Source organism: Natator depressus, chromosome 11 (assembly GCF_965152275.1).
Source record: "Natator depressus isolate rNatDep1 chromosome 11, rNatDep2.hap1, whole genome shotgun sequence".
Lineage (NCBI taxonomy): Eukaryota > Metazoa > Chordata > Testudines > Cheloniidae > Natator > Natator depressus.
Window position 1 is genome coordinate 47,119,484 of NC_134244.1, and position 20,668 is coordinate 47,140,151.

At 40.9% G+C, this 20,668-nt stretch overlaps 1 protein-coding gene across 1 annotated transcript in view; it reads left to right on the top strand.

The window, feature by feature from the left end:
* Nucleotides 1-1,929: 1,929 nt before the first annotated feature.
* Nucleotides 1,930-20,668, top strand: part of DNAJC10 (DnaJ heat shock protein family (Hsp40) member C10) — a 32,443-nt gene continuing 13,704 nt past the window's right edge. The window contains exons 1-13 of the mRNA XM_074967723.1: nt 1,930-2,018; nt 3,049-3,428; nt 6,135-6,300; nt 8,161-8,211; nt 12,176-12,258; nt 12,468-12,599; nt 13,693-13,786; nt 14,037-14,114; nt 16,046-16,089; nt 16,493-16,630; nt 17,632-17,721; nt 18,485-18,598; nt 19,837-19,951. Of these exons, the coding sequence (XP_074823824.1) occupies nt 3,222-3,428; nt 6,135-6,300; nt 8,161-8,211; nt 12,176-12,258; nt 12,468-12,599; nt 13,693-13,786; nt 14,037-14,114; nt 16,046-16,089; nt 16,493-16,630; nt 17,632-17,721; nt 18,485-18,598; nt 19,837-19,951 (1,312 nt within the window). The 5' untranslated portion in view covers nt 1,930-2,018; nt 3,049-3,221. The remainder of the gene's footprint in view (nt 2,019-3,048; nt 3,429-6,134; nt 6,301-8,160; nt 8,212-12,175; nt 12,259-12,467; nt 12,600-13,692; nt 13,787-14,036; nt 14,115-16,045; nt 16,090-16,492; nt 16,631-17,631; nt 17,722-18,484; nt 18,599-19,836; nt 19,952-20,668) is intronic.

The window sequence follows — 20,668 nt, forward strand, 5'->3', positions numbered from 1 at the left end:
CAGTAGGCTCCCACCTTTCCTCTCCCTGGGAACCCACATCTCCCTCACTATACCTACCCATGCTACAGCACTTTAAAGCCATATTTATGCTGCTGGTGCTACATGTGGCAGTAAAAAGCAGGCAGTGTCCACACTGCAGGTAATAGCTACGTACAGCAGTGAAAGGCTCGGCAGGGGATGGACAGTGGGGAAATGCTCCGGCAGCAGGACGCAGCACTGCCAAAAACAGATGTGGGCGGCACAGCTTGGGCTGTACAGAGGGGGACACGCCCTAAGGATCAGTGGCACCTAAACCATACCTCACCGGCTACCCATGCTGGGGGGCCTGCTGAGTCTGTACTCTATACCAGCGGTTCTAAACCAGACGGTACACGGCCCCCTGGGGGTCTGCGGCTGAAACCTAGAGCCCCGAGCCGTGGCACCCCCTTCAGGAGCAGAACTAGGAGCTGCGGGTCTTAAGCCTTGACCCCGGTGCCCTCTGCAGGGCTGAAACCTGGAGCCCCAAGACACAGTAACCCACACAGGGCTGAAGCCAGGAGCTGCAGGGCTGAAACCCTGGGCCCCAGTGCTCCCCATGGGGCTGAAGCCCTAAGCCCTGGCACCACCAGCGGAGCTGAAACCAGGATCTGTGGGGCTGAAGCCCTGAGCCCTGGCGCCCCCACGGCGCTGAAGCTCCAAGTCCCAACTTCACCCAAGGGGCTGTAGCCAGGAGCTGGGTGGTGAAAGCCCAGAGCCCATAGGCAGAGTTGGGAGGGCAAAGGGGTGTTGCCCCCGCAACTGAAGTGCCTTATCCAGAGCGGGGAAGTCATGGGGGCAGCTCCACCTCATCCCCCATCTCCTTCTCCCTCTCTCTACCAGGGCCCGTCCCTTGGCTAGGTCGGAGGCCAGAAGCTGGAGCAAGGTGGGATGACCACTGCTCCGACTGGTGCCATGGGGCAGGCAGCCACAGTGTTCCCCCATCTCCTCCTCTTGCTATTGCTGGCGCCTGGGGTAGTGGCTGCTCCTCAGCTCCCAGCCCCCCTTCATGCGACTGACCTCAGTGTGGGGGGGAGACCCTCCCAGCACAGTCCGTAGCTACCCCTTTTCAAGAGCTACGCCCCGTTCCTGCAGCAGCCCGTTCCCCTTCTCCCTGCACCCTGAGCTATCCCCCTGAGTGCACGCAGCTCCAGTTACCCGCCCTGCCTGCACCCTGAGCTACCCCCCCGCCCACACAGCCCCAGTTACCCCACTGCCTGCACCCTGAGCTACCCCCCCGCCCACACAGCCCCAGTTACCCCGCTGCCTGCACCCTGAGCTACCCCCCCGCCCACACAGCCCCAGTTACCCCGCTGCCTGCACCCTGAGCTCCCCCCCGCCCGCACAGCCCCAGTTACCCCGCTGCCTGCACCCTGAGCTCCCCCCGCCCGCACAAGCCTCAGCTACCCCCACTGAGCTGAGCCCCTTCCCCCCTTTATGATTTTTGGCGGCAACTCTCCCCACCGAGACAGGCTGGGTGACCTGCTGAGGGGAGCGCCGCTCCCTCCGCGGCCCTGTAGAAGTCAAACTGCACCTATGCCGGAGGACACCCCCCCCCCCGCGCTGGACCCTGGAGATTTTGGGGGCGGGGGGGGGCTCCGAAAGGAAAAGGTGGCGACCCCCTGTGTGATCCTCGCACCAGCCCCGGGTTCAGCAGCCCGGCACACGCGGGCCTGGGCCTCTCCCACTGTTACACCGCAACACTGGGGCCGGGTCAGCTCCCCGCGGCCGGGCCAGGCCCCGGGGCTAGCGCCGGCAGGCCTACGGCTCTCGCCCAGGGCCGGCCCCCGCCGCTCCGAGCCCGGCCCCCGCCCCAACGAAGGAGCCGCGGCCACGTCAGCCTTCCCGGCCCCACCTGCCTCCGGCTCAGAGCCGGATCCGCCTCGGGTCGCCGCCTTGCTCCTCCCCGGGCCCATGCTGCTCCGCGCCCGGCCCCTCCTCCGCCGCCTGCCCGCAGCCGGCTCCTGCGCATCCCGCCGGGGAGCCTAGCGCCGCACAGACCGGTAAGCGCGGCCTGCCTGGCCCGCCCGGGGAAGGAGTAGCCGGGTGAACCTGCCTCGTCCCCGCGCTGCTCCTCCTGTGTCACCAGCATCCTCCCTGGGCCGCCCTTCCTGCCCTCAGCCACCCCCCACCCCGCCTAGGCTGCTTCCCCCAAACCCGCCAGCCCTGCGCCTCCCTCTCCCCATCCCTGACCTCCTCCCCTCGGTCCCAGATCTTCTCCTCATCCCGAGCCTGCCTCCTCCACAACAGCCTCTCCCCGTTTCCCCCCGCCCGTCCCTAGCCCTGTTGCGCTCATGTTCTGCCCTCTACTTTCCCTCCTTTGTCTCCTCCCTCTTTCCTTCCCCAGTCTGTCACACGCTCATCTTCTGCTCTCTTCCTCCCCAGTGTTGTATAATCTCCCCCCACGTTAAGGTGCTAAAGGAGCTATCTTTGGTCCTAGCCTGTTTCACACAACCCGCACAGCCCACATATACTATGCACAGATAGACATCACCCAAGGCTGCGTGACTCTGCGGCCAGCTGAAGCCCTTTGAATGAGCGAGGTTTTTAGGTTCGTTTTGATTTCTAAGAGGTTTTAAATGTCGAATTTAAACACATTTCACTCCTGGGATGAAGGATTGTGCAGTGTTGAAATAACTACTTTTAAACTACTTGCGCCCACATGCAGAAATATCTTCTCCTCCTGTCCCTGAGTGACTGAGACTACAGGGAAAAATATGAGTCAGGAAAAGCAAGCAGAAGATAAATATATTCCTAAATGTTAAACAGGTCTAGGCTTTAATGTCTCTCAGTGGGGGCTACTCACATGAGTCAAGCTTTGCGGAATTAGCCCATACCAGAGAAGGAGTGATAAAAGTTAATGACCACAAACACTTAAATTATATAGAACTATCAAAAGGAGTTGATTGATTTTTCCTGTTACTAATGTTAGGGTGCATTCTGCTAAAGCTGTTAATGTTTCTTAATAACTTATCAATATAATATAGTGAAACCTTTACTAAATGGCTTTTTCCTCCCCCCTCCCCTTTACAGGTTGTAACTTTTGCAAGGCAATTATCATGTGACTGTGGATTATGACAACCAAAATCTTAAAGAAAAGTCCTTAAATTAAACATCTGTATCTCTTGAACATCTTGGAACTTATTGGATACACTCTTTGAAGTCTGTCTGAATTGTAACTTGTATAACTTTTTAAAAGCTTCATAATGGAGTTCTTATTATTCAAAGGAGACTGCATGAGAGATCTGAAAAGAACTTTGTTATTATTTTTAGTTTTAACATGTCTGATAGCTCTTGTTTGCACTGATCAGGACTATTACAGTTTACTTGGAATATCCAAAGAAGCAAGTAATAGAGAAATAAGACAGGCTTTCAAAAAACTGGCATTAAAGTTACATCCTGATAAAAATCAGGTAAGTAAAATCTTTGAGTTCCTGTGATAAAGTTAGCACTGTTTGAGCTAATTCATCCAGTGTTAACTTTAAAATGGACTTATTTGCTTTTTAACAAATTTGAAACTTTACATCTTTGTGTCTTAGATTTTTGAAGTGATGTAATAACATAATACTTAGTTTAGACTAGCTGACTGTCCTCCAAAGAAAAGCAAAAATAAAAGTGGATATGTTAGTAAACTATGGCAAAGTTGAACTGAAGTCATACTGAGCCATTGAAGCCAAAAGGCTTGATAGTTTATACATTTTCTCCAGTGCTTTCTCTTATTTAGAATTACACTGCTTCTGTCAGTTTTAACTATTACTTATTGTTCTTACTATAAAATTGCATCAGTGTAATAAATATTGCTGGGCCATGTCATGTCAGTCCTGTTTGGAAACTGAGTAGGGGAAAGCAAAAATTCTGGGATGGCCTGTGGATGAGAAGGGGAAATGGAGAGACCCCTGTAAGGAAATATTTTTTATTTGTATTCTCCTATACGATACTCAAGATTTACTGGAATAATTAGACAAAGTCTTGGAGTAGGACAATACAAAGGCCCTGATCCTGCTACTTGTTCCATGTATGTGGAGCCCTGCACCCTCAGAGAGCCCCAGTGATGTCAATGAGGGTCCATTTGGGCACAGTGATCTGCCTGCACAGAGCAAGCTGCAGGAGTGGGGCCTAAAATGCCAAAGTTGATGCTATACTGTTGAACTTGACATCAAGGAGGAGGACTTTCACCAAACATTTATGACATGGGTCAAGAAAGCAAATATGTATTTGACTATATACTATCATTTCAATGGGGAAGAGAAGAGTGACTGAACATGGATTAACTGTTGAGGAATATGTTATAATATATAGCCTCTAATTAGGAAGACTTAATTTTATTTTGCCTTTCCACCCACAATAAAGATAAAAACGGATCAGCTGTAACCTATTATATGTGGTGGTTTCTTGCTATCTCAAAGAGCAATTCAGCGATAACTGATATGTTGCTTGAAATAGAATAGCTTATTAACAGTGTTTGAAATGCTCTCTCTGCTGCTTTATAGGTTTTAACTGGACTCTCTACTTATACTTTCAAAAGTATTAAGATTCCAAAGTGGTATCTATAATTTCCATAAAATATGGAAATATTACTATGTAAGAAAGATTTCTCAACAGACTACCTTCTGCAGAATTAAACATACATTTTGTGTAGACTCTTAGATGACACTATCGATTCATGCATGTAACGCCCTGTAATGTTAATAGCAGGTGTGCAGGTGCATCAGGCGGGAAATAGTCTCTTTATAACTTATTTTGCTGTACATTAATGTAGTAGTTTAAGGCAAGTTTTTAAGTAATAATGGGAAAAGTGAGAGAGTTAATATAATACTGGTGAGCTAGAGCTCTGTCAGCACAGGACCAAGAGAAGGGATATAAAGGTAGTTGTAAGCCACCTTTCCACTCCCCTGATTCTGGAGCAGACTAGAAGCCAAAATCGTCCTTGATGTAATTAAAGGAAGCCTAAGGATTGTTCTTAATTGTGCCAGCTACATCATTTGTTCTGTCCCTAAAGGATCGCTCGTCTCTAGCGAAGGACCACTGGAGAACATTATATTCCAGAGGTGGCCAGCCTGAGCCTGAGAAGGAGCCAGAATTTACCAATGTACATTGTAATACATCAGCATTCCCCCATCATCTCCCCCCCTCACTCCCAGCGCTTCCCGCCCACCAGCAGCCCCACCGATCAGCGCCTCCCCCTCCCTCCCTGCACCTCCTGATCAGCTGTTCCATGGCATGCAGGAGGCTCTGGGGGAGGAGCAAGGGCACCGCAGGCTCAGGGGAGGGGGTGGGGTAGGGGCAGGGCCTGTGGCAGAGCCAGAGGTTGAGCAGTGAGCACCCCCTGGCAAAATTGGAAAGTTGGCATCTAGCTCCAGCCCCGGAGTCGGTGCCTATACAAGGAGCCACGTATTAACCTCTGAAGAGCTGCATGTGGCTCTGGAGCCACAGGTTGGTCACCCCTGTTATATTCCATCTCTACCCCTGGCTGCCCACCTTGTCTCCATCACTTCCCCTACACCTGAGTGGGGATGGGAAGGAGGAGTGGGAGGTATAGTGGGAGGCAGATATTGCTTCTGTGTCACAGGAGTTCCTAGCTGCAGTTGTTTTGTGCCCCCAGACAGATGCAAATAATGTAGAGCCAAAGGCCAGCGTGTGCCCAAGTTTTATTTCTTTAGGAAAATGGTAAATCCTCAGAGGGCATGTAAGTGTTTTCTTAAGGGAAAATTGCACTGTAATAACATATTGCAATCACTACATCTAATTCTAAGGAAATAAGTCAAAAATATATTGAAGTATAAAATAAACAGAATAAAAACCAAACAGAAAACTTGCTAGCTTGACAGTCTGGTGTAGAATTCAACTCACATTTGAATGATTAGAAAAGCAGAGGCTTTCAAAGTTACTGTTAGATGATCTTCAAATGTGAGTTGAACTCTCTCTGGGCTACTCTACCTTATTATCAATACTGGTTGTCTTGCTTGGAGGCTTCCATCTGATGGCAACTTCCATTGAGAATCAATTTACAACATTCATAGTTATGGAGACATTGAAACAGATGTATTGCTGAAAGTTCATTTAATATTTTTAGTTCTACATTAGACAAATATTTAGTAAATGTGGTTTTCCTTTGATAGAATGATCCAGATGCTCATGAAAACTTCTTGAAAATAAATAGAGCATATGAAGTATTAAAAGATGACGAGCTACGGAAGAAGTATGATAAATATGGAGAGAAAGGTCTTGAAGATCACCAACAAGGAGGTCGATATGAGAGCTGGAACTTTTATCGCTATGATTTTGGTAAGATGTGTGTTTGTAGTTTGCTTGTCTTACAGTCCTGAATAAATGCAAAATTGTTGGCTATGCCAACTCTATGTACATACTTTCCTCTTAGACCCTCTCTTCTTCTTTCTAGCCTCCACAGCTGTCTTTTTTTTTTTCCTTTCTCCCTACTGACTATGTTAGCCTTAAGGTATCTTGTTAAAATAATCCACCAAACAGCAGTAATAGTACAGTCAGCTTAGTATTAAATCCACTCATTATACTAAGTATTTGCTATTTTACGGTTCAGTTATAGTGTGTGTATATATGTGTGTATTATATGTGATAAGTGATCTTTGTTCATTTGCAATCAAATACTAATATTGTGTCGTATTAACTTCTTAATACAAGGGGAGGGTTTATCTTTTTAATTCCTTCAGATTTTTTTATATTGGAAACCCATAACAAGTATTCTCCCTAACTTACATTTATTTATTTATTACACTTTATACATAAAGAGCCCAATCCTGCAAAACAGTTAATTCCCATGGAGTCTTATTGGAGATAAATGTAACTATACCAGGAAGTAAGCATACACACCAGAGCAATAGGGTTATGCCAAATATGATTTTGAAATCAGTTCTTCAAACAAAAATAGTCCAGATATTTGCTGGCAATTAGACAGCCAGGATGTCTTTTCAGAGCTAATGTGACACAGGTAGCTAACTTGGAAAATAGGCAACTGAGAGACTGCAATGATGATTTCCACCACACCATAAACATGGAAGCTGAAGTGAGCCCCTATTTTGGTGAATTGGATAAAAACATCACAAGTGAAGGAGAGAATTCCTACGCTTGTATTTTGCTGAAGTAGTCTAACCCTGAAAAAACTCAGAGTATAAAGGGAACATTTTATAAAACAAAAACCCCGCAAGAACTACTTTAATGTTTGTGTACACCTAAATTAAATAAACCAGAGACATGCACATTACATGAAATTGAGAGTAATTTCAATTTTCTTTAGAGGTTGCAATAATTTAAAAATTTCACGTGTTTGAGTCTGCACTTCTTGACAAAAGTGGTTGATTTAAAATGTCAGATTTTTAACTTTTATCGAACATTCATTTTAAGTTTATGTACAGTTATGCGTATTGTTTACTTTTTCTTCTGGATTTTTATTTTATTGTGAATTTATTGCTTCTGTATGGTGATGGTTTGATAACTCTGGAGGATACTGAAGTTCTGTCTTATTTATTTGTATTATAGTAGTACCTAGAGGCCTCAACTGACGTTTGGGCTTTTTGTGTTAGGCACTGTACAAACCATGCCGAGACAATTCCTGCCCCAAAGAGCTGACACTCTAAATAGATAAGACAGACAAAGGGTTAGAGAGGTTTAGGGCACCAAGAGGGAAAGTGACAAAAGTCAAACAGCAGGCCAGCGACAGACCTGGGACTAGAACTTAGGTTTCGAAAGTCTCATTGCTGTGCTCTATCAACTGAATCATGCAGCCTCTCAAACCCTCATCAGGCACTCAGTATTGTGTCTCATCTGTGACAAAGATGCACCACGTCTTTGTGTGAACAGCCAGTTCAGTCTCCTATGCCTACTCAATGACTGGTTTGTCTGCTGAGGATGCCAAAAGGTTCCCAGCTGTGATGGTGGCTATTGTGATGTGGACATTTATCTCCTGGGAATTGAACTGAGACCAAATTAATCTTATATGTACCACTGAATTACATATCACATGGTAAAATCTTTCACCTTGCTAATATGCACCATCATTTGTTTTCTACAAATTTCATTTTGTGCAAGAAGCATAGGAGTATTTCTGGATTCTTTTATATAAAGATTGCAAAAGAAAAATAGTTGCTGACTTTTTGTATTTTTTCTTACTAGGTATTTATGATGATGATCCTGAAATCATAACACTGGATAGAGGAGAATTTGGTATGTTCGTCAAGTCATATGGGTTCTCTAATATTTTAACATTGTGTAAATATTATTTTCAGACTGAATTTTTTCATGGTATACATAGATTATAAATTGTCAGAATACCACCAGAGAAAACGTGCATATTATATCCAAAGAGAAAAATGTTTTTGAGCATCATGGGTCAATTAACAAATGCTATGCAGATCAATGCCAGTCAGCTTTTTAGATTGAATTTGAAAGAAAGTGTGTAATATCTGAAGGAAGAGAAAATTATTTACCTTGTAATTTTGTTTCTCTGGATTTATTATCCTGCAGAATTCTCACTCTTTGGGATTGTGTCTTGAGCACACATCTCCCAAGAGGCAGCTGATCTTCAAAACTAGCAATTCAGTCAGTTCTACTTACCTGCAGTTCTGCTTGTTTGAAGATACCATTTGACAGGATTCCTATTCTGACATTCTTAAGTCTTAGTTCCCTGAGGTAAAAAATAAAAAGTCTTAATCCAGACACCAGGAAACAGCTCATACTGATCAATGATGTGGGTGGGGGCTTTTGTTTTTCCCCTCTCATATTTATTGTTAGTGTTTACAGACAGTTGATGCGTTTTCAAAATAAGATGCTGTGTGTACTCACAGACAATTGACAATGTTCTACTATTAGTTTCTAGAAATTAGTAAATCTTTACTATCTTTTTTTAATATACTTCAGCATTATAGTAAGACAGCAGTTTTCAGTCATACATGCTGACATCTTATAGCAATATTTCTCAGACGAAATAGAAAAGACAAAACACAAATGAATTAGAGCCAGGATGTGATAGTTACTTTTTATACAGATACCTGAAGGAGGACAGCATGTTTTTCTTAGATACACTTTGGCTCAGATTCCTTAAATGTGCATGCAGTTTACTGCTGCTACTCTTTGTTAAACAAATGTGTAATAGATATAGTAGAACTTATGTCTAGGATGAAACACGCATATATGCCAAAAAAGTATGAGTTAGTACCGGAACTATACGAGGATTAATTACTTAAATTAGAGGGGAATTAAATCCATCCTCCAACCAAGATACAGGGCAGCCCTGTGCCCCCTCAGCATTCACTTTCACAGCGGCAGCCATCACTCTTGTACACCTCATATTCAGGTGTTTGTGATCACTGGATTCATGCAGTTACCAGTGGTTCAGAACCCAGCCAATCCCCCAAATCCCTGCTATGATGGGCTTTGCAGAACCAGTACTGAGAGCCTTCTTGTGCACCTGTTTTGCCACCACCTTATTACCCCTTCCCCATGCCATTGAACCACTGTGTTTCTGCTGTTCTGAGGACCTTTTGCACCCTGAGGTTGGAGCTGACCCCTTGCCGGAATCAATTCCCCTCTCAGACCAGCTAACCCCTGCCCAGCAGGCAGAGATCAGAGAGGTGCTGCATTCATACTGGCAGCTGTTCTCCAACCGGCCTGGGCTCACTAGCCTGGATGTCCACCAGGTGAAGACGGGAGCCAACCCTCCCATCAAGTGTTCCCCATTCACGGTCACTGGGAAAACAGCCCAGGACCTGCACCCTCTTCTATGATGGGTGGTGAATTAACCTATGGTTAATGATAAACTAATGACACATTTATTTTATAACAAAACAATATAATTTTCTATGTATCACAGCTTCCATTTTAAAATTCTGGATATATGAATTTAAACAAAGTTCTGTTTAAAAAAAATTAAAGGGATATAGCCAACTTAATTTCACTTCTATGGCAGTCTTTTTCTCTTCTCTTGTTAGAAGTAACACCTAAAGATAAACATAACTAATATAGAATGTTGGGGAAAAGTCCTTGTTTTTCCACTTGTATATGTTTGACAGCATTTTGTGTATCGTTTTCCTTATATAGTCAGCTAGGCTTTGAGCCTGCAAGCTGAACCACTGAGGTACACCATTATACCCACATAGCACCTCACAAAGACAAAAAAGTTCCACATGAGACATTGGCCACCTGCAGAAGCAGGACTGTAGTCAATTTCCCCTGTTCATTTAGGTGTTTCACACAGCAACAGCAGAGAGATTAACATAGGAAAACGTGACTGAAAACCCCCACCAAAAGTGGACTCTGAGCCACATGATTTGAAGTCAATCGTACCCCTTTAGTAATGAGTATTCTAATATACATACATGCTTTGACAGGGTAACAAGCCTTGTGGATAGGGGAACTATTAGATGTGCTATATCTCGACTTTAGTAAGGCTTTTGATACTGCCCGGCATAACCTCTTCTTAAACAAACTAGGGAAATACAGGTTATATGGAGCTACTATAAGGTAGGTACATAACTGGTTGAAAAAGCTTCCCAGAGAGTAGTTATCATCAGTGTTTCACAGTCAAACTGGAAGGGCATATTGGGGTCCCGCAGGGATCAGTCCTGGGTACGGTTCTATTCAATATCTTCATCAATGGTTTAGATAATGTCATAGAGAGTACACTTATAAAGTCTGCAGACCATACCAAGCTGGGAAGGGTTGCAAGTGCTTTGGAGGATAGAATTAAAATTCAAAATGATCTGGACAAACTGTAGAAATGGTCTGAAGTATATGTGATGAAATTCAATAAGGACAAATGTAAAGTACTCCACTTAGGAAGGAACAATCAATTGCACACATACAAAATGGGAAATGACTGCCTAGAAAGGAGTACTGCAGAAAGGGATCTGGTGGTTATAGTGGATTGCAAGCTAAATATGAGTCAACAGTGTAACACTGTTGCAAAAAAAGCAAACATCGTTCTGGGATACATTAGGGGGTACGTTGTAAGCAAGACACAAGAAGTAATTCTTCCCCTCTATTCCATGCTGATAAGGCCCCAGCTGGAGTATTGTGTCTAGTTCCGGGTGCCACATTTCAGGAAAGTTGTGGACAAATTGGAGGGAGTCCAGAGAAAAGCAACAAAAATTATTAAAGGTCTAGAAAACATGACCTATGGAGGAAGATTGAAAAAAATTGGGTTTATTTAGTCTGGAGAAGAGAAGACTGAAAGGAGACATAACAGTTTTCAAGTACATAAAAGGTTGTTACAAGGAGGAGGGAAGTAAATTGTTCGCATTAACTTCTGAGGACAGGACAAGAAGTAATGGCCATAAATTGCAGAAAGGGAGTTTTAGGATGGACATTAGGAAAAACTTCTTAACTGTCAGGGTGGTTAAGCACTGGAACAAATTGCCTAGGGAGGCTGTGGAAGCTCCATCACTGGCAATTTTTAAGAACAGGTTAGACAAACACCTGTCAGGAATGGTCTAGTTATTACACAGTCCTGCCTTGAGGCTGGACGAGATGACTCTCAAGGTCCCTTCCAGTCCTACGCTTCTGTGATTCTGTGCTCCCCTTTGAGACTAGTCATTAGGTAGTTGGCCCCTTACCAAAGCACATTAAATTAATTACAGCCTGCAATTTAAATTGCATTTTCAGATGTAAAAATAAACCTCTCTTATTTGAAATAGAATTTTTTATTTGGTTCAGGTTTGGTCATTACTTACCATATGGCAAGAGTGCAAGTGATTGGCAGGAGATAAGGTGTATCTGATAAGTAGAGGTAGTGTTTGTATTTTGTTAATGTAACTAACTTTCTATAATCCTTCTGATATTTAAAGTATATGTTTAATTTGTTAGCAGGTTTACATTATTATAGTGTGTTTACTAGCTCAATTACATGTAAACAAAATTTCATAGTTAAGCAGGTGGTTTCACTTCAGTTATGCCTTTCATGTGTCCTGCATATGCCAGTGAGAGTGTAAATGGAGTTGCAGCCATTACACTATACTAGGTATTACTGATATCCACTGAATCAGGGAATTCTAAACACTTGAACTCAGGTCTTAAAATGGTTGTGTATTTATTCTCTCACACTCACACTATTCGTAGATGCAAAATTTAAAAGGAAGCTTTTATCAATTCTTAACTTAAGTATATTTTTGTCTTGTCTTGTCTTGTTAACCAGATGCTGCTGTTAACTCTGGAGAACTCTGGTTCATAAATTTCTATTCCCCTCGATGTTCACACTGCCATGATTTAGCACCTACGGTATGTATTTACAATCAGCATCTTAATTCTGAAAATGTATTTCAAGTAGACACTTTTTAATTTGAGTAAAACTTTGTCAAGTTTGATTTGAATGCTGAAGCCAAAGCCTAAAACAGCATTGATTCAAGAAGCCAACAGCAGAAGAATTTTGAAAATTGTTTTCAAAGGAAAATATCCCAAGTTTTCTTTTTTTCCCCCCTCCTTTTTAGTGGAGAGAATTTGCTAAAGAAATGGATGGACTAATACGCATTGGAGCTGTAAATTGTGGTGATAACAGAATGCTTTGTCGGATCAAAGGAATTAATAGTTATCCAAGTCTCTATGTTTTCAAAACTGGAATGGTGAGTAATTAAACTCTTTTGTTTTTTTCCAGGTTTTATAAATAATGGACATTTATATGCTCTTTCCATTTCGTGCATGTATTTGTGTTTTGTTATGTGTTTATATTTTATATAAAAATAATTAAAATAAAGAATTCTAAGGAAGAATACTAAACTAACATACATTTTATGATTGATGCTATACTGGTAAGGAATTTTTCTTTATAATAGTCTAATTTATTCTTCTTTTATAAAAAAAAAAATTTGGACTTTCATTCACCATGAACAGCCCAATTATGCTAGCCAATTTCACTTTTGATCATGTTATATTATAACTAAGTGAGGAAACAAATAAATACCTCTCAAACAGTTCTCTTCAGATCACTTTGCAATAGAGAGTAAGTATCACTTCTTCCATTTTGGGGAAATTGAGACACTGAGGTTAAATGATTTGTTCAAGGCTATACAATGAGTAAGTGATAGATCAAAGCCTTGTATTCAATTCCCGGAACACCCAGACCAGTGCCCTATCCACTGAGCCACATTGCCTCTATCACAGTTCTGTATTGGAGTTTCCAACAATGTAGGATAATGTTTAAATATATGCAATACTCTGCTTCAAACTTAAGAAACTTTAAGAGTATTCCTTTAAAAGACACCTGCATGTTATTTTTACAAAATTTCTTCCACTGTAGCAATGTGCTGTACTGCATGCTACTTAGTCTGGTTATTGAGCATTCAGCACATAATGCTACAGTGGAGAGAATGTGTAAACTTTTGAGGAGGTTAAAGTAGAGGAGATGTATATTCACAGAAGACTGGCACAATACTCACTTCTTTTAAACAAATAGACATGACTATGGGAACTGATATTTCTGAGGCCTTATAATCCTGGTATTGCTGGACTAAATGGAAGCCATATATAAACTAGACAAGGGCCTGAGTCACAAAATTCAAATCTAAGGTTGAACTCCAAAGTTTGAGATGGAGGGTGAAAGCATGTGGATGGATTTTGGTTAAGGTCCATCTGCAGTGTAAATAATAATTTCAATCATCAATTACTGTGTAATTTCTATAAGTTAAATTTTGCATTAACATTTTTTTTTTTGGGTAGAATCCAGTGAAATATTATGGAGACAGATCAAAGGAAAGTTTAATGAGTTTTGCCATGCAGTATGTCACAAGCACAGTGACAGAGTTATGGGCAGGTAATGTAATTTGTTTGGGCTATTGATCTTTTTATTTTGTTTTTTAAGATAAGGAGGTGTTGCCAGGATTATATGTACATTTAATTGAGTATGTGTACCCAGTATTTCTTACTCAAGGTTGAAATGGTTTAATTGTAATTGGGCTAATAAGCATGTTCGTTTCATAGTTTACATACCATAATTTTTCATATTTAAAACAAAACACCAAACAGAAATTGATATGGATTTTGTGCTTTTTTTTTTTTTATAGGAAATTTTGTTAATGCTATTCAAGCTTCATTTGCCTCTGGTGTTGGCTGGCTGATCACTTTCTGTGCTGAGGGTGGAGGTAAATTTATTACATAAGGCAAACTGACTGAAGAGAATACAATTCTCTTTTGTTTTTTGCTGACAGTGACACATTTGCTGCTGCTTCTAATGAATATTTTAATGGGGTAAAATTCACTCATAGTGTGGAAGGCCAGCACAAGGCCATATGGACCACTTAAGCCCCATTATAGGGCTACTAGGGAAAGGGAACATTAATGGAGGAACTGTACAGTGGTGCTTGCACACCCTAAATGTATGACAGGATTGGCCTCTGTCCTGGGCCCACAGTGAGGCCTTGCCATAGGATCCATACTTTTGCAGTAGCCCCCACATCCCATGCAACTGACAGAGACAGGTTTTGGCTGCTGTTACAGCTCATAAGCTGCAACATCAGATATGAGAAAAGTACGCAGCATCCCTGCTCATTGGCCCTGGATTGGTGGGAGTGGTGGACTTTCCCTCTCCAATCATAATGCAAAAAAGATTGAATAATGATTAAATATTTTAGGCATTATGTAGCCCTTGCACAACCTAAGTTTGCGTATCGCAAACTACAGATCTGATGATCAAATAATAAAAAACGGGGCGGGTGAACTTTTTAAATAAATAAACTCCCTTCTCCCTCCCTTGTATTTATCCCTCTGATGTATTTATAGAGAGCAATCACATCTCCCCTCAGCCTTCATTTGGTTAGTCTAAACAAACCAAGATCTTTGAGGCTCTTCTCATAAGGAAGCGAGGTTTTCCATTCCTCTGATCCTCCTACTAGCCCTTCTCTGCACCTGTTCCAGTTTGAATTAATCTTTCTTAAACATGGGAGACTAGAATTGCACATAGTATTCCAGATGAAGTCTCATTAGTGCCTTGTATAAAGGCAATAACACTTCCCTGTCTCTACTGGAAATACCTCGCCTAATGCATCCTAGGAGCGCATTAGCCTTTTTCATAGCCGCATCACATTAGCAGCTCATAGTCATCCTGTTATTAACCAGTACACCCAGGTCTGCCTCCTCCTCTGTTACTTCCAACTCAAAAGTCCCCAGTTGATAGCAAAACTTCTTGTTGTTAGTCCCCAAGTGCATCACTTTGCACTGTTAAATTTCATCTTATTTCTATTACTCCAGTTTTCAAGGTCATCTAGATCTTGTACGATATTCCGGTCCTCCTCCATTTTGGCCTTACTTTCCAACTTTGTGTCATATGCAAATTTTATTAGCACGCTCCTGCTTTTTGGGCCAAGGTCAGTAATGAAAATGTTAAATAAGATTAGTCTCAGGATTGATCTCTGAGAAACTCCACTAGTAATCTCCCTCTAGCCTGACAATTCATCTTTCAACATGACACATTGTAGTCTCCTCCTGTTCCTTATCTATCTTTTAATACTTATCTCAATCCCCATCTTCTCCAATTTAACTAATAATTTCCCTTGTGGAACTGTATCAAGCACTGAAAACCAGGTGGACTAAATCTACTGCATTTCCTTTTCAAAAACTCAGTTATCTTCTCAAGTTAGTACTTTTCAGAAATGTTTGTGGGGTTTCTAATAATTCCAGTGAAATCTCTTTCTATGACAAAATTTGATACATAGGTAGATATTTTTAAAACACTGCTCAGGTGAGAATCAGTTTACAAGGGCAGGAATCATAAGCCATGTGAAACAACTGCTCATATTTCAAAATGAGAGGGGATTCTCTACTGATTAAGCCACTATAGAATATTTTCATTCACAATTGTCATCGCATAGGAAGTAGCTTCTCAAGATTTTCACTTGAAAAGCTACAAAAAAAATTTTTGTTTTTAAAAAGCTAGCAAACATGCATGGGGAAACTGTAGCCTGCTCCTCCTGGGATTCTTGGTGATGAGAAGAAAAATTCTAAACTAGAGTAAGTTTAATGACTTGATCATTTAAAGCCTTGTGTTTAATGGTAAATCATTATTTTCATTTTCCAGATTGTTTGACTTCCCAGACGCGCCTTAAACTAGCTGGCATGTTGGTAAGCAGTATTTCATTTGGAGATGTTACTCATTATATTTAAATCAGAATTCCAAAAGGTGAAATCCTGATGCCATAAAAGTCAATGGCAAACTCTCACCGACTTCAGTGGGGCCAACATTTCACCCAATAACTTTCAAACAGTTTGTTTTCAAATCAGCTTTATGTTTGAGAGCCATCTCATTATTGGACATGATATAATGGAACTAAATGTTTAAAGGATTTCCTAAAATAGAGTACATGACTATCAAAGTATTGTTGTGCTTCCCTGTAAGTCTTCCTCCTCTCCCTCCCCCACCCCATCTCCTAAAAACAGTAGCTAGTTGCCTCTATTGTATTTGCAGAAATTCTTCTGACCTTGAGTTTCAAAATAACACTATCAAATTGTTGCTTTTTTATTTTAGGAAGGCCTTGTTAATGTAGGCTGGATGGATTGTGCCACCCAGGGTGAGCTTTGTGATAATTTGGATATCTCATCTAGTACTACAGCATACTTTCCACCTGGAGCCACCTTAACTAATAAAGAGAAAGGAGGTGTTTTGGTATGAGTTACTTTTAAACAGTTTGGGTCTACATACAATATGGTGGTGGTGGTGATGAGAAAGTGGATTATAAACATTCACCAATCAAACAAAATTGAATTTATTACACTGAGAAATGTTTGTTCCCAGTTTTACATTTAACTTATGTGCTACTGGTAAATTTGATATATAATGAGCTAGATACCCTTCTTAAAATCTCAAAATGTGGTCTACATGCAATGAAAATGGACTTGCATTGCATGTCACTATGGATATATGCTGTGTTGTGCTATTCTCCTATTACCATATCACCTTAAACTCTTGTTTCAGTTGTCTTGAGGTTAATATTCTTAATTTATGCAAGAAAATCACCAATCTGAAACATGACTCTCCCTCTCTCTCATGCTACGGCCACCAAAGCCCTTCTTCAAAAGTGAACCTGAAGAGAAAGTAACAATCACTGGAGCTACATTAAATCCACCAGCATTGAGTTACTACTTCTTATGCACATCCTGATGTTTGCAAAATTACAGAAATACAGTGATCTGAACTATACAAATAGTACAGTAAAAGGGACATGTTGCCAAACAAAGTGTTTTGTGAGTTGAGGCCATGACTTTGTTTTAGCACTCATTTTGACAAAGCATGGTATTTTGTGTTTTTAGTGCGGGGGATGGGGAGAAAAGCAGTGTGTAAGACAGTGGGATTTAGTCTCCTATGTGCCTAAATCACTTTTTAAAAATGAGACTCTGGCGTCGCAACACTGAGCACAGTGTGCCTAAATACATTTTAAAATCTGGGCCTAAAACAGCAGACTGCTTATAGTGTTCTTGTAATAGCAATTACTCTGAAACCAGCAATTAAAGGGAGGTTCGAATCAAGTAACATATGTTGATTAACAGCATTTTTCAGTTGATGAATGGGGACTAATCAGGTTAATTCTGTTGAGGATTGCTAATCAACGACAATCAGGTTAATGTTTATACATTTTATATAATTAGAGTGACATTTTTCTCTTCTAGTTTCTTAACTCCTTGGATGCCAAAGAGATATATTTGGAAGTAATGCAGCATCTTCCAGATTTTGAAATGCTCTCTGCAGCCTCATTAGAGGTAAGCAGCCTCTCCCATCAACTTATCTTGTCTTCACCAGGACTGCTAAATTGATGCCTGTTGCATTGATCGCAGCAGCACCGATTTGGCCGGTAGTGAAGACAAGCCCTAAGCCTCAGTCTCCTTTCACTAGGCTAATAATAATGTTTGCTGCAAGTGGTTCTCTAATGTGTCGCCTGCGACTCTTTGCAGCACATGATGTTAAAACACTGATTTAATTATTAACCAATCAGGATGCTTTTACTGTGTTGTTAACTAGATAAGTTATCATCTTGCACTAAGTTAACAACTTATTTGCTTTGAGAATGTGTGTATATAAAATAAATATTCCCGTCACACTGTTAAATATTAATTGTAGTACAGTAAATGAAACAATGAATTCACACTCCTGTGGCTCCTTTGGGTAATGTTGATCGCTACTTTGGCTCTTGAACAACTGAGGTCTGAGTATCACTGCTTTCAAGAGAGAATGCAAAGTTTAGCCATTTTGATCTAGTATGAGGGAGGCAAGTTGGAAGCAAGATTAAAAAGATATATAAAGTAGTTTTTAGATTTTCTCTCTTAGGGCGGTGCTCTATTGAAAAGCTGTTAAATTTATATCGTTTCGAAGGGCAATGCAATGTGTATTGGATAAGGATTTAGGTTCTGGTGAATTGCTTAGCATTTGATTTACAGTAACATGACTGAAAACATGGATTTAACTTACATAACTGGTAGAAACTGGAAGATAAGCATTTCTCTCTCATTTGCTTCCCATTTTAAGGACCACGTGGCTCATCACCGATGGCTGCTTTTCTTTCAGTTCGGTGAGAGTGACAAGTCAAATGTGCATGAGTTTAAAAAACTGAATTTTCTACTTAAAGATGAACATATTCAGGTAAGAATACTCATTTATTTAGCATTATGCACCCTAGCTTCCCATTAACAAGCTGTTTCATGTTATCTTCTTTATTATCACCTATCATTTGTAAGTACTGAGACGGATATTGCTCTCACACCTGTGTACATCTGGGGTAACGTCACTGATTTCAGAACAAAATCTGGCCCATTAAGTAGAACTTGAGTATGTTAAAACATAAAAGAACTGAAAATAATTACAACACAAATTCTCCTTAACCTTCCTTATTGTATCCGACTGTTGCATTGGATAGGTCATTCCTGCTGTAGGCCACAATTTTCAAACTCGGGTATGCAAAGTTAGGCACCCAAGTCCTGACTTAGATGTCTAAATCAAAGGGATTTTCACAGTCCTGAGCACTTGCAGCTTCCACTGAATTTAATATCAAATATGCTGCACATTAACTAAACCTGAGTGGACTTAGGTACCTACGTATGGGTTAGGCACTTGTGTTTGAAAACTGGTTGTAGTCTGTATTTGTCTCATTTCAACAGTTACATTTGATATGTCTGTGATAAACCTAGTGCAGTTTTTTCTTTACAGAAGATGAAGACCTACTTCAAACAAAAATAGCCTTGCAAATCTTGAACAGTATTTTAAATATTTACCCCACAAAGATTTTATAATTATATTTGTGTGTGCTTGAAGCTGGAACTAAATTAACTTTCATTCTTAAAAGTAATTCAAAATAGTTCCTGTGTAACCAGGGGAAGCTTGTATATTTAAACACCATAGATCATACAGTTCTCTAATGCACGTTCATAGTAATTTCCATGGACTTCAGTAGTTACTCTGCTAAGAGCAGAATTTGGTCCCCTAGTATTTATCTCAGATGCTATGTTCTCTCTTGATATTTTATTTGGAAGAAACTGGATTGTTTTAGTTTCTATTCCCTATACCTTTCTTTGAGGTAAGAATTAGCAGTGATTAGCTGTGTCGCAATATTAAATTGTTTTGTTTTTAGAAGTTTTTCTCTACCTAATTGTGCTTGCGGTACATAATACATCTGTGTGAATTGTATTACACCTTAAACATCGTATCAGTCTTTAGGATCAAAGACCACTAGCACTTATAAAAGAATATTGCATTTATAACGGACAGGAAGTACTATTTTGGAAAAGCATCTTAATTTATGTCAACTTTCCAAATATACTAATATAAATAAATTAGATTCCCTTATTAAAAAAACCCAAACATTATTGTTTGTTTAATAATAGGTTGGAAAGATTGACTGCCTTTCTGCACCAAGTGTCTGCAGTAATCTGTATGTCTATCAGCCATGTCTAGCAGTCTTTAAAGGAAAGGGAACTGAAGATTATGAAATTCATCATGGTAAGGCAAACTGACAGAAGTTTTAAGATAATGTGTAATTTTTTTAGGTGAAGTCTTTTGCAAACTGAATTTGTTTTTCAGAACAATTGTTTTCACAATTCTAATGATATTACATCATAATTTTGCTTTAACATTGCCTATTGTCTTGAGTTATATTATTCTGTATACTTTTTTCTTCTGTAAGTAATCCTCAAACCCCAAAAGGTTCTCCTCCTACTTATTCACTTTTTAGTGCTCCCTCTATTTCAAAGACATCGTTACAGCCTTGGAATAAGAATGGGAATTTCTGAAGCTGATCAGTGCTGCTCTTTGCTTTGGCAAAGGTAGCTGAAAAATGACATAAGACACACCCTTCCCCATATGCTGATCACGCTGCTTGCACAACTCTTTTGGCTTCAGAATCTTGGGACTTGATCTCTTATTTTACATGTGTCCATTTGCTAATTTCACTTCCACCCACTGTTGTCACATTATGGGGTGAAATCCACACCAGTGAAGAGTTGTATCACCTCTTTCCCTGTAACCCCAAATGCCTCATAATGCCTTGTCACTGGCTCTCTGCCTGGAAGTCCCACAGTTAGCAACAAGCATGCATTCTGTCTATGTATTGGGCAGCCTTGGACCAATGCCTGCAATGCCACAGATTTCCACTGGCTTCACCTAGCCTTGGTTAACTACTGGGATGATGAGTCCACACAGTCCCCGGCCCTGAATTTT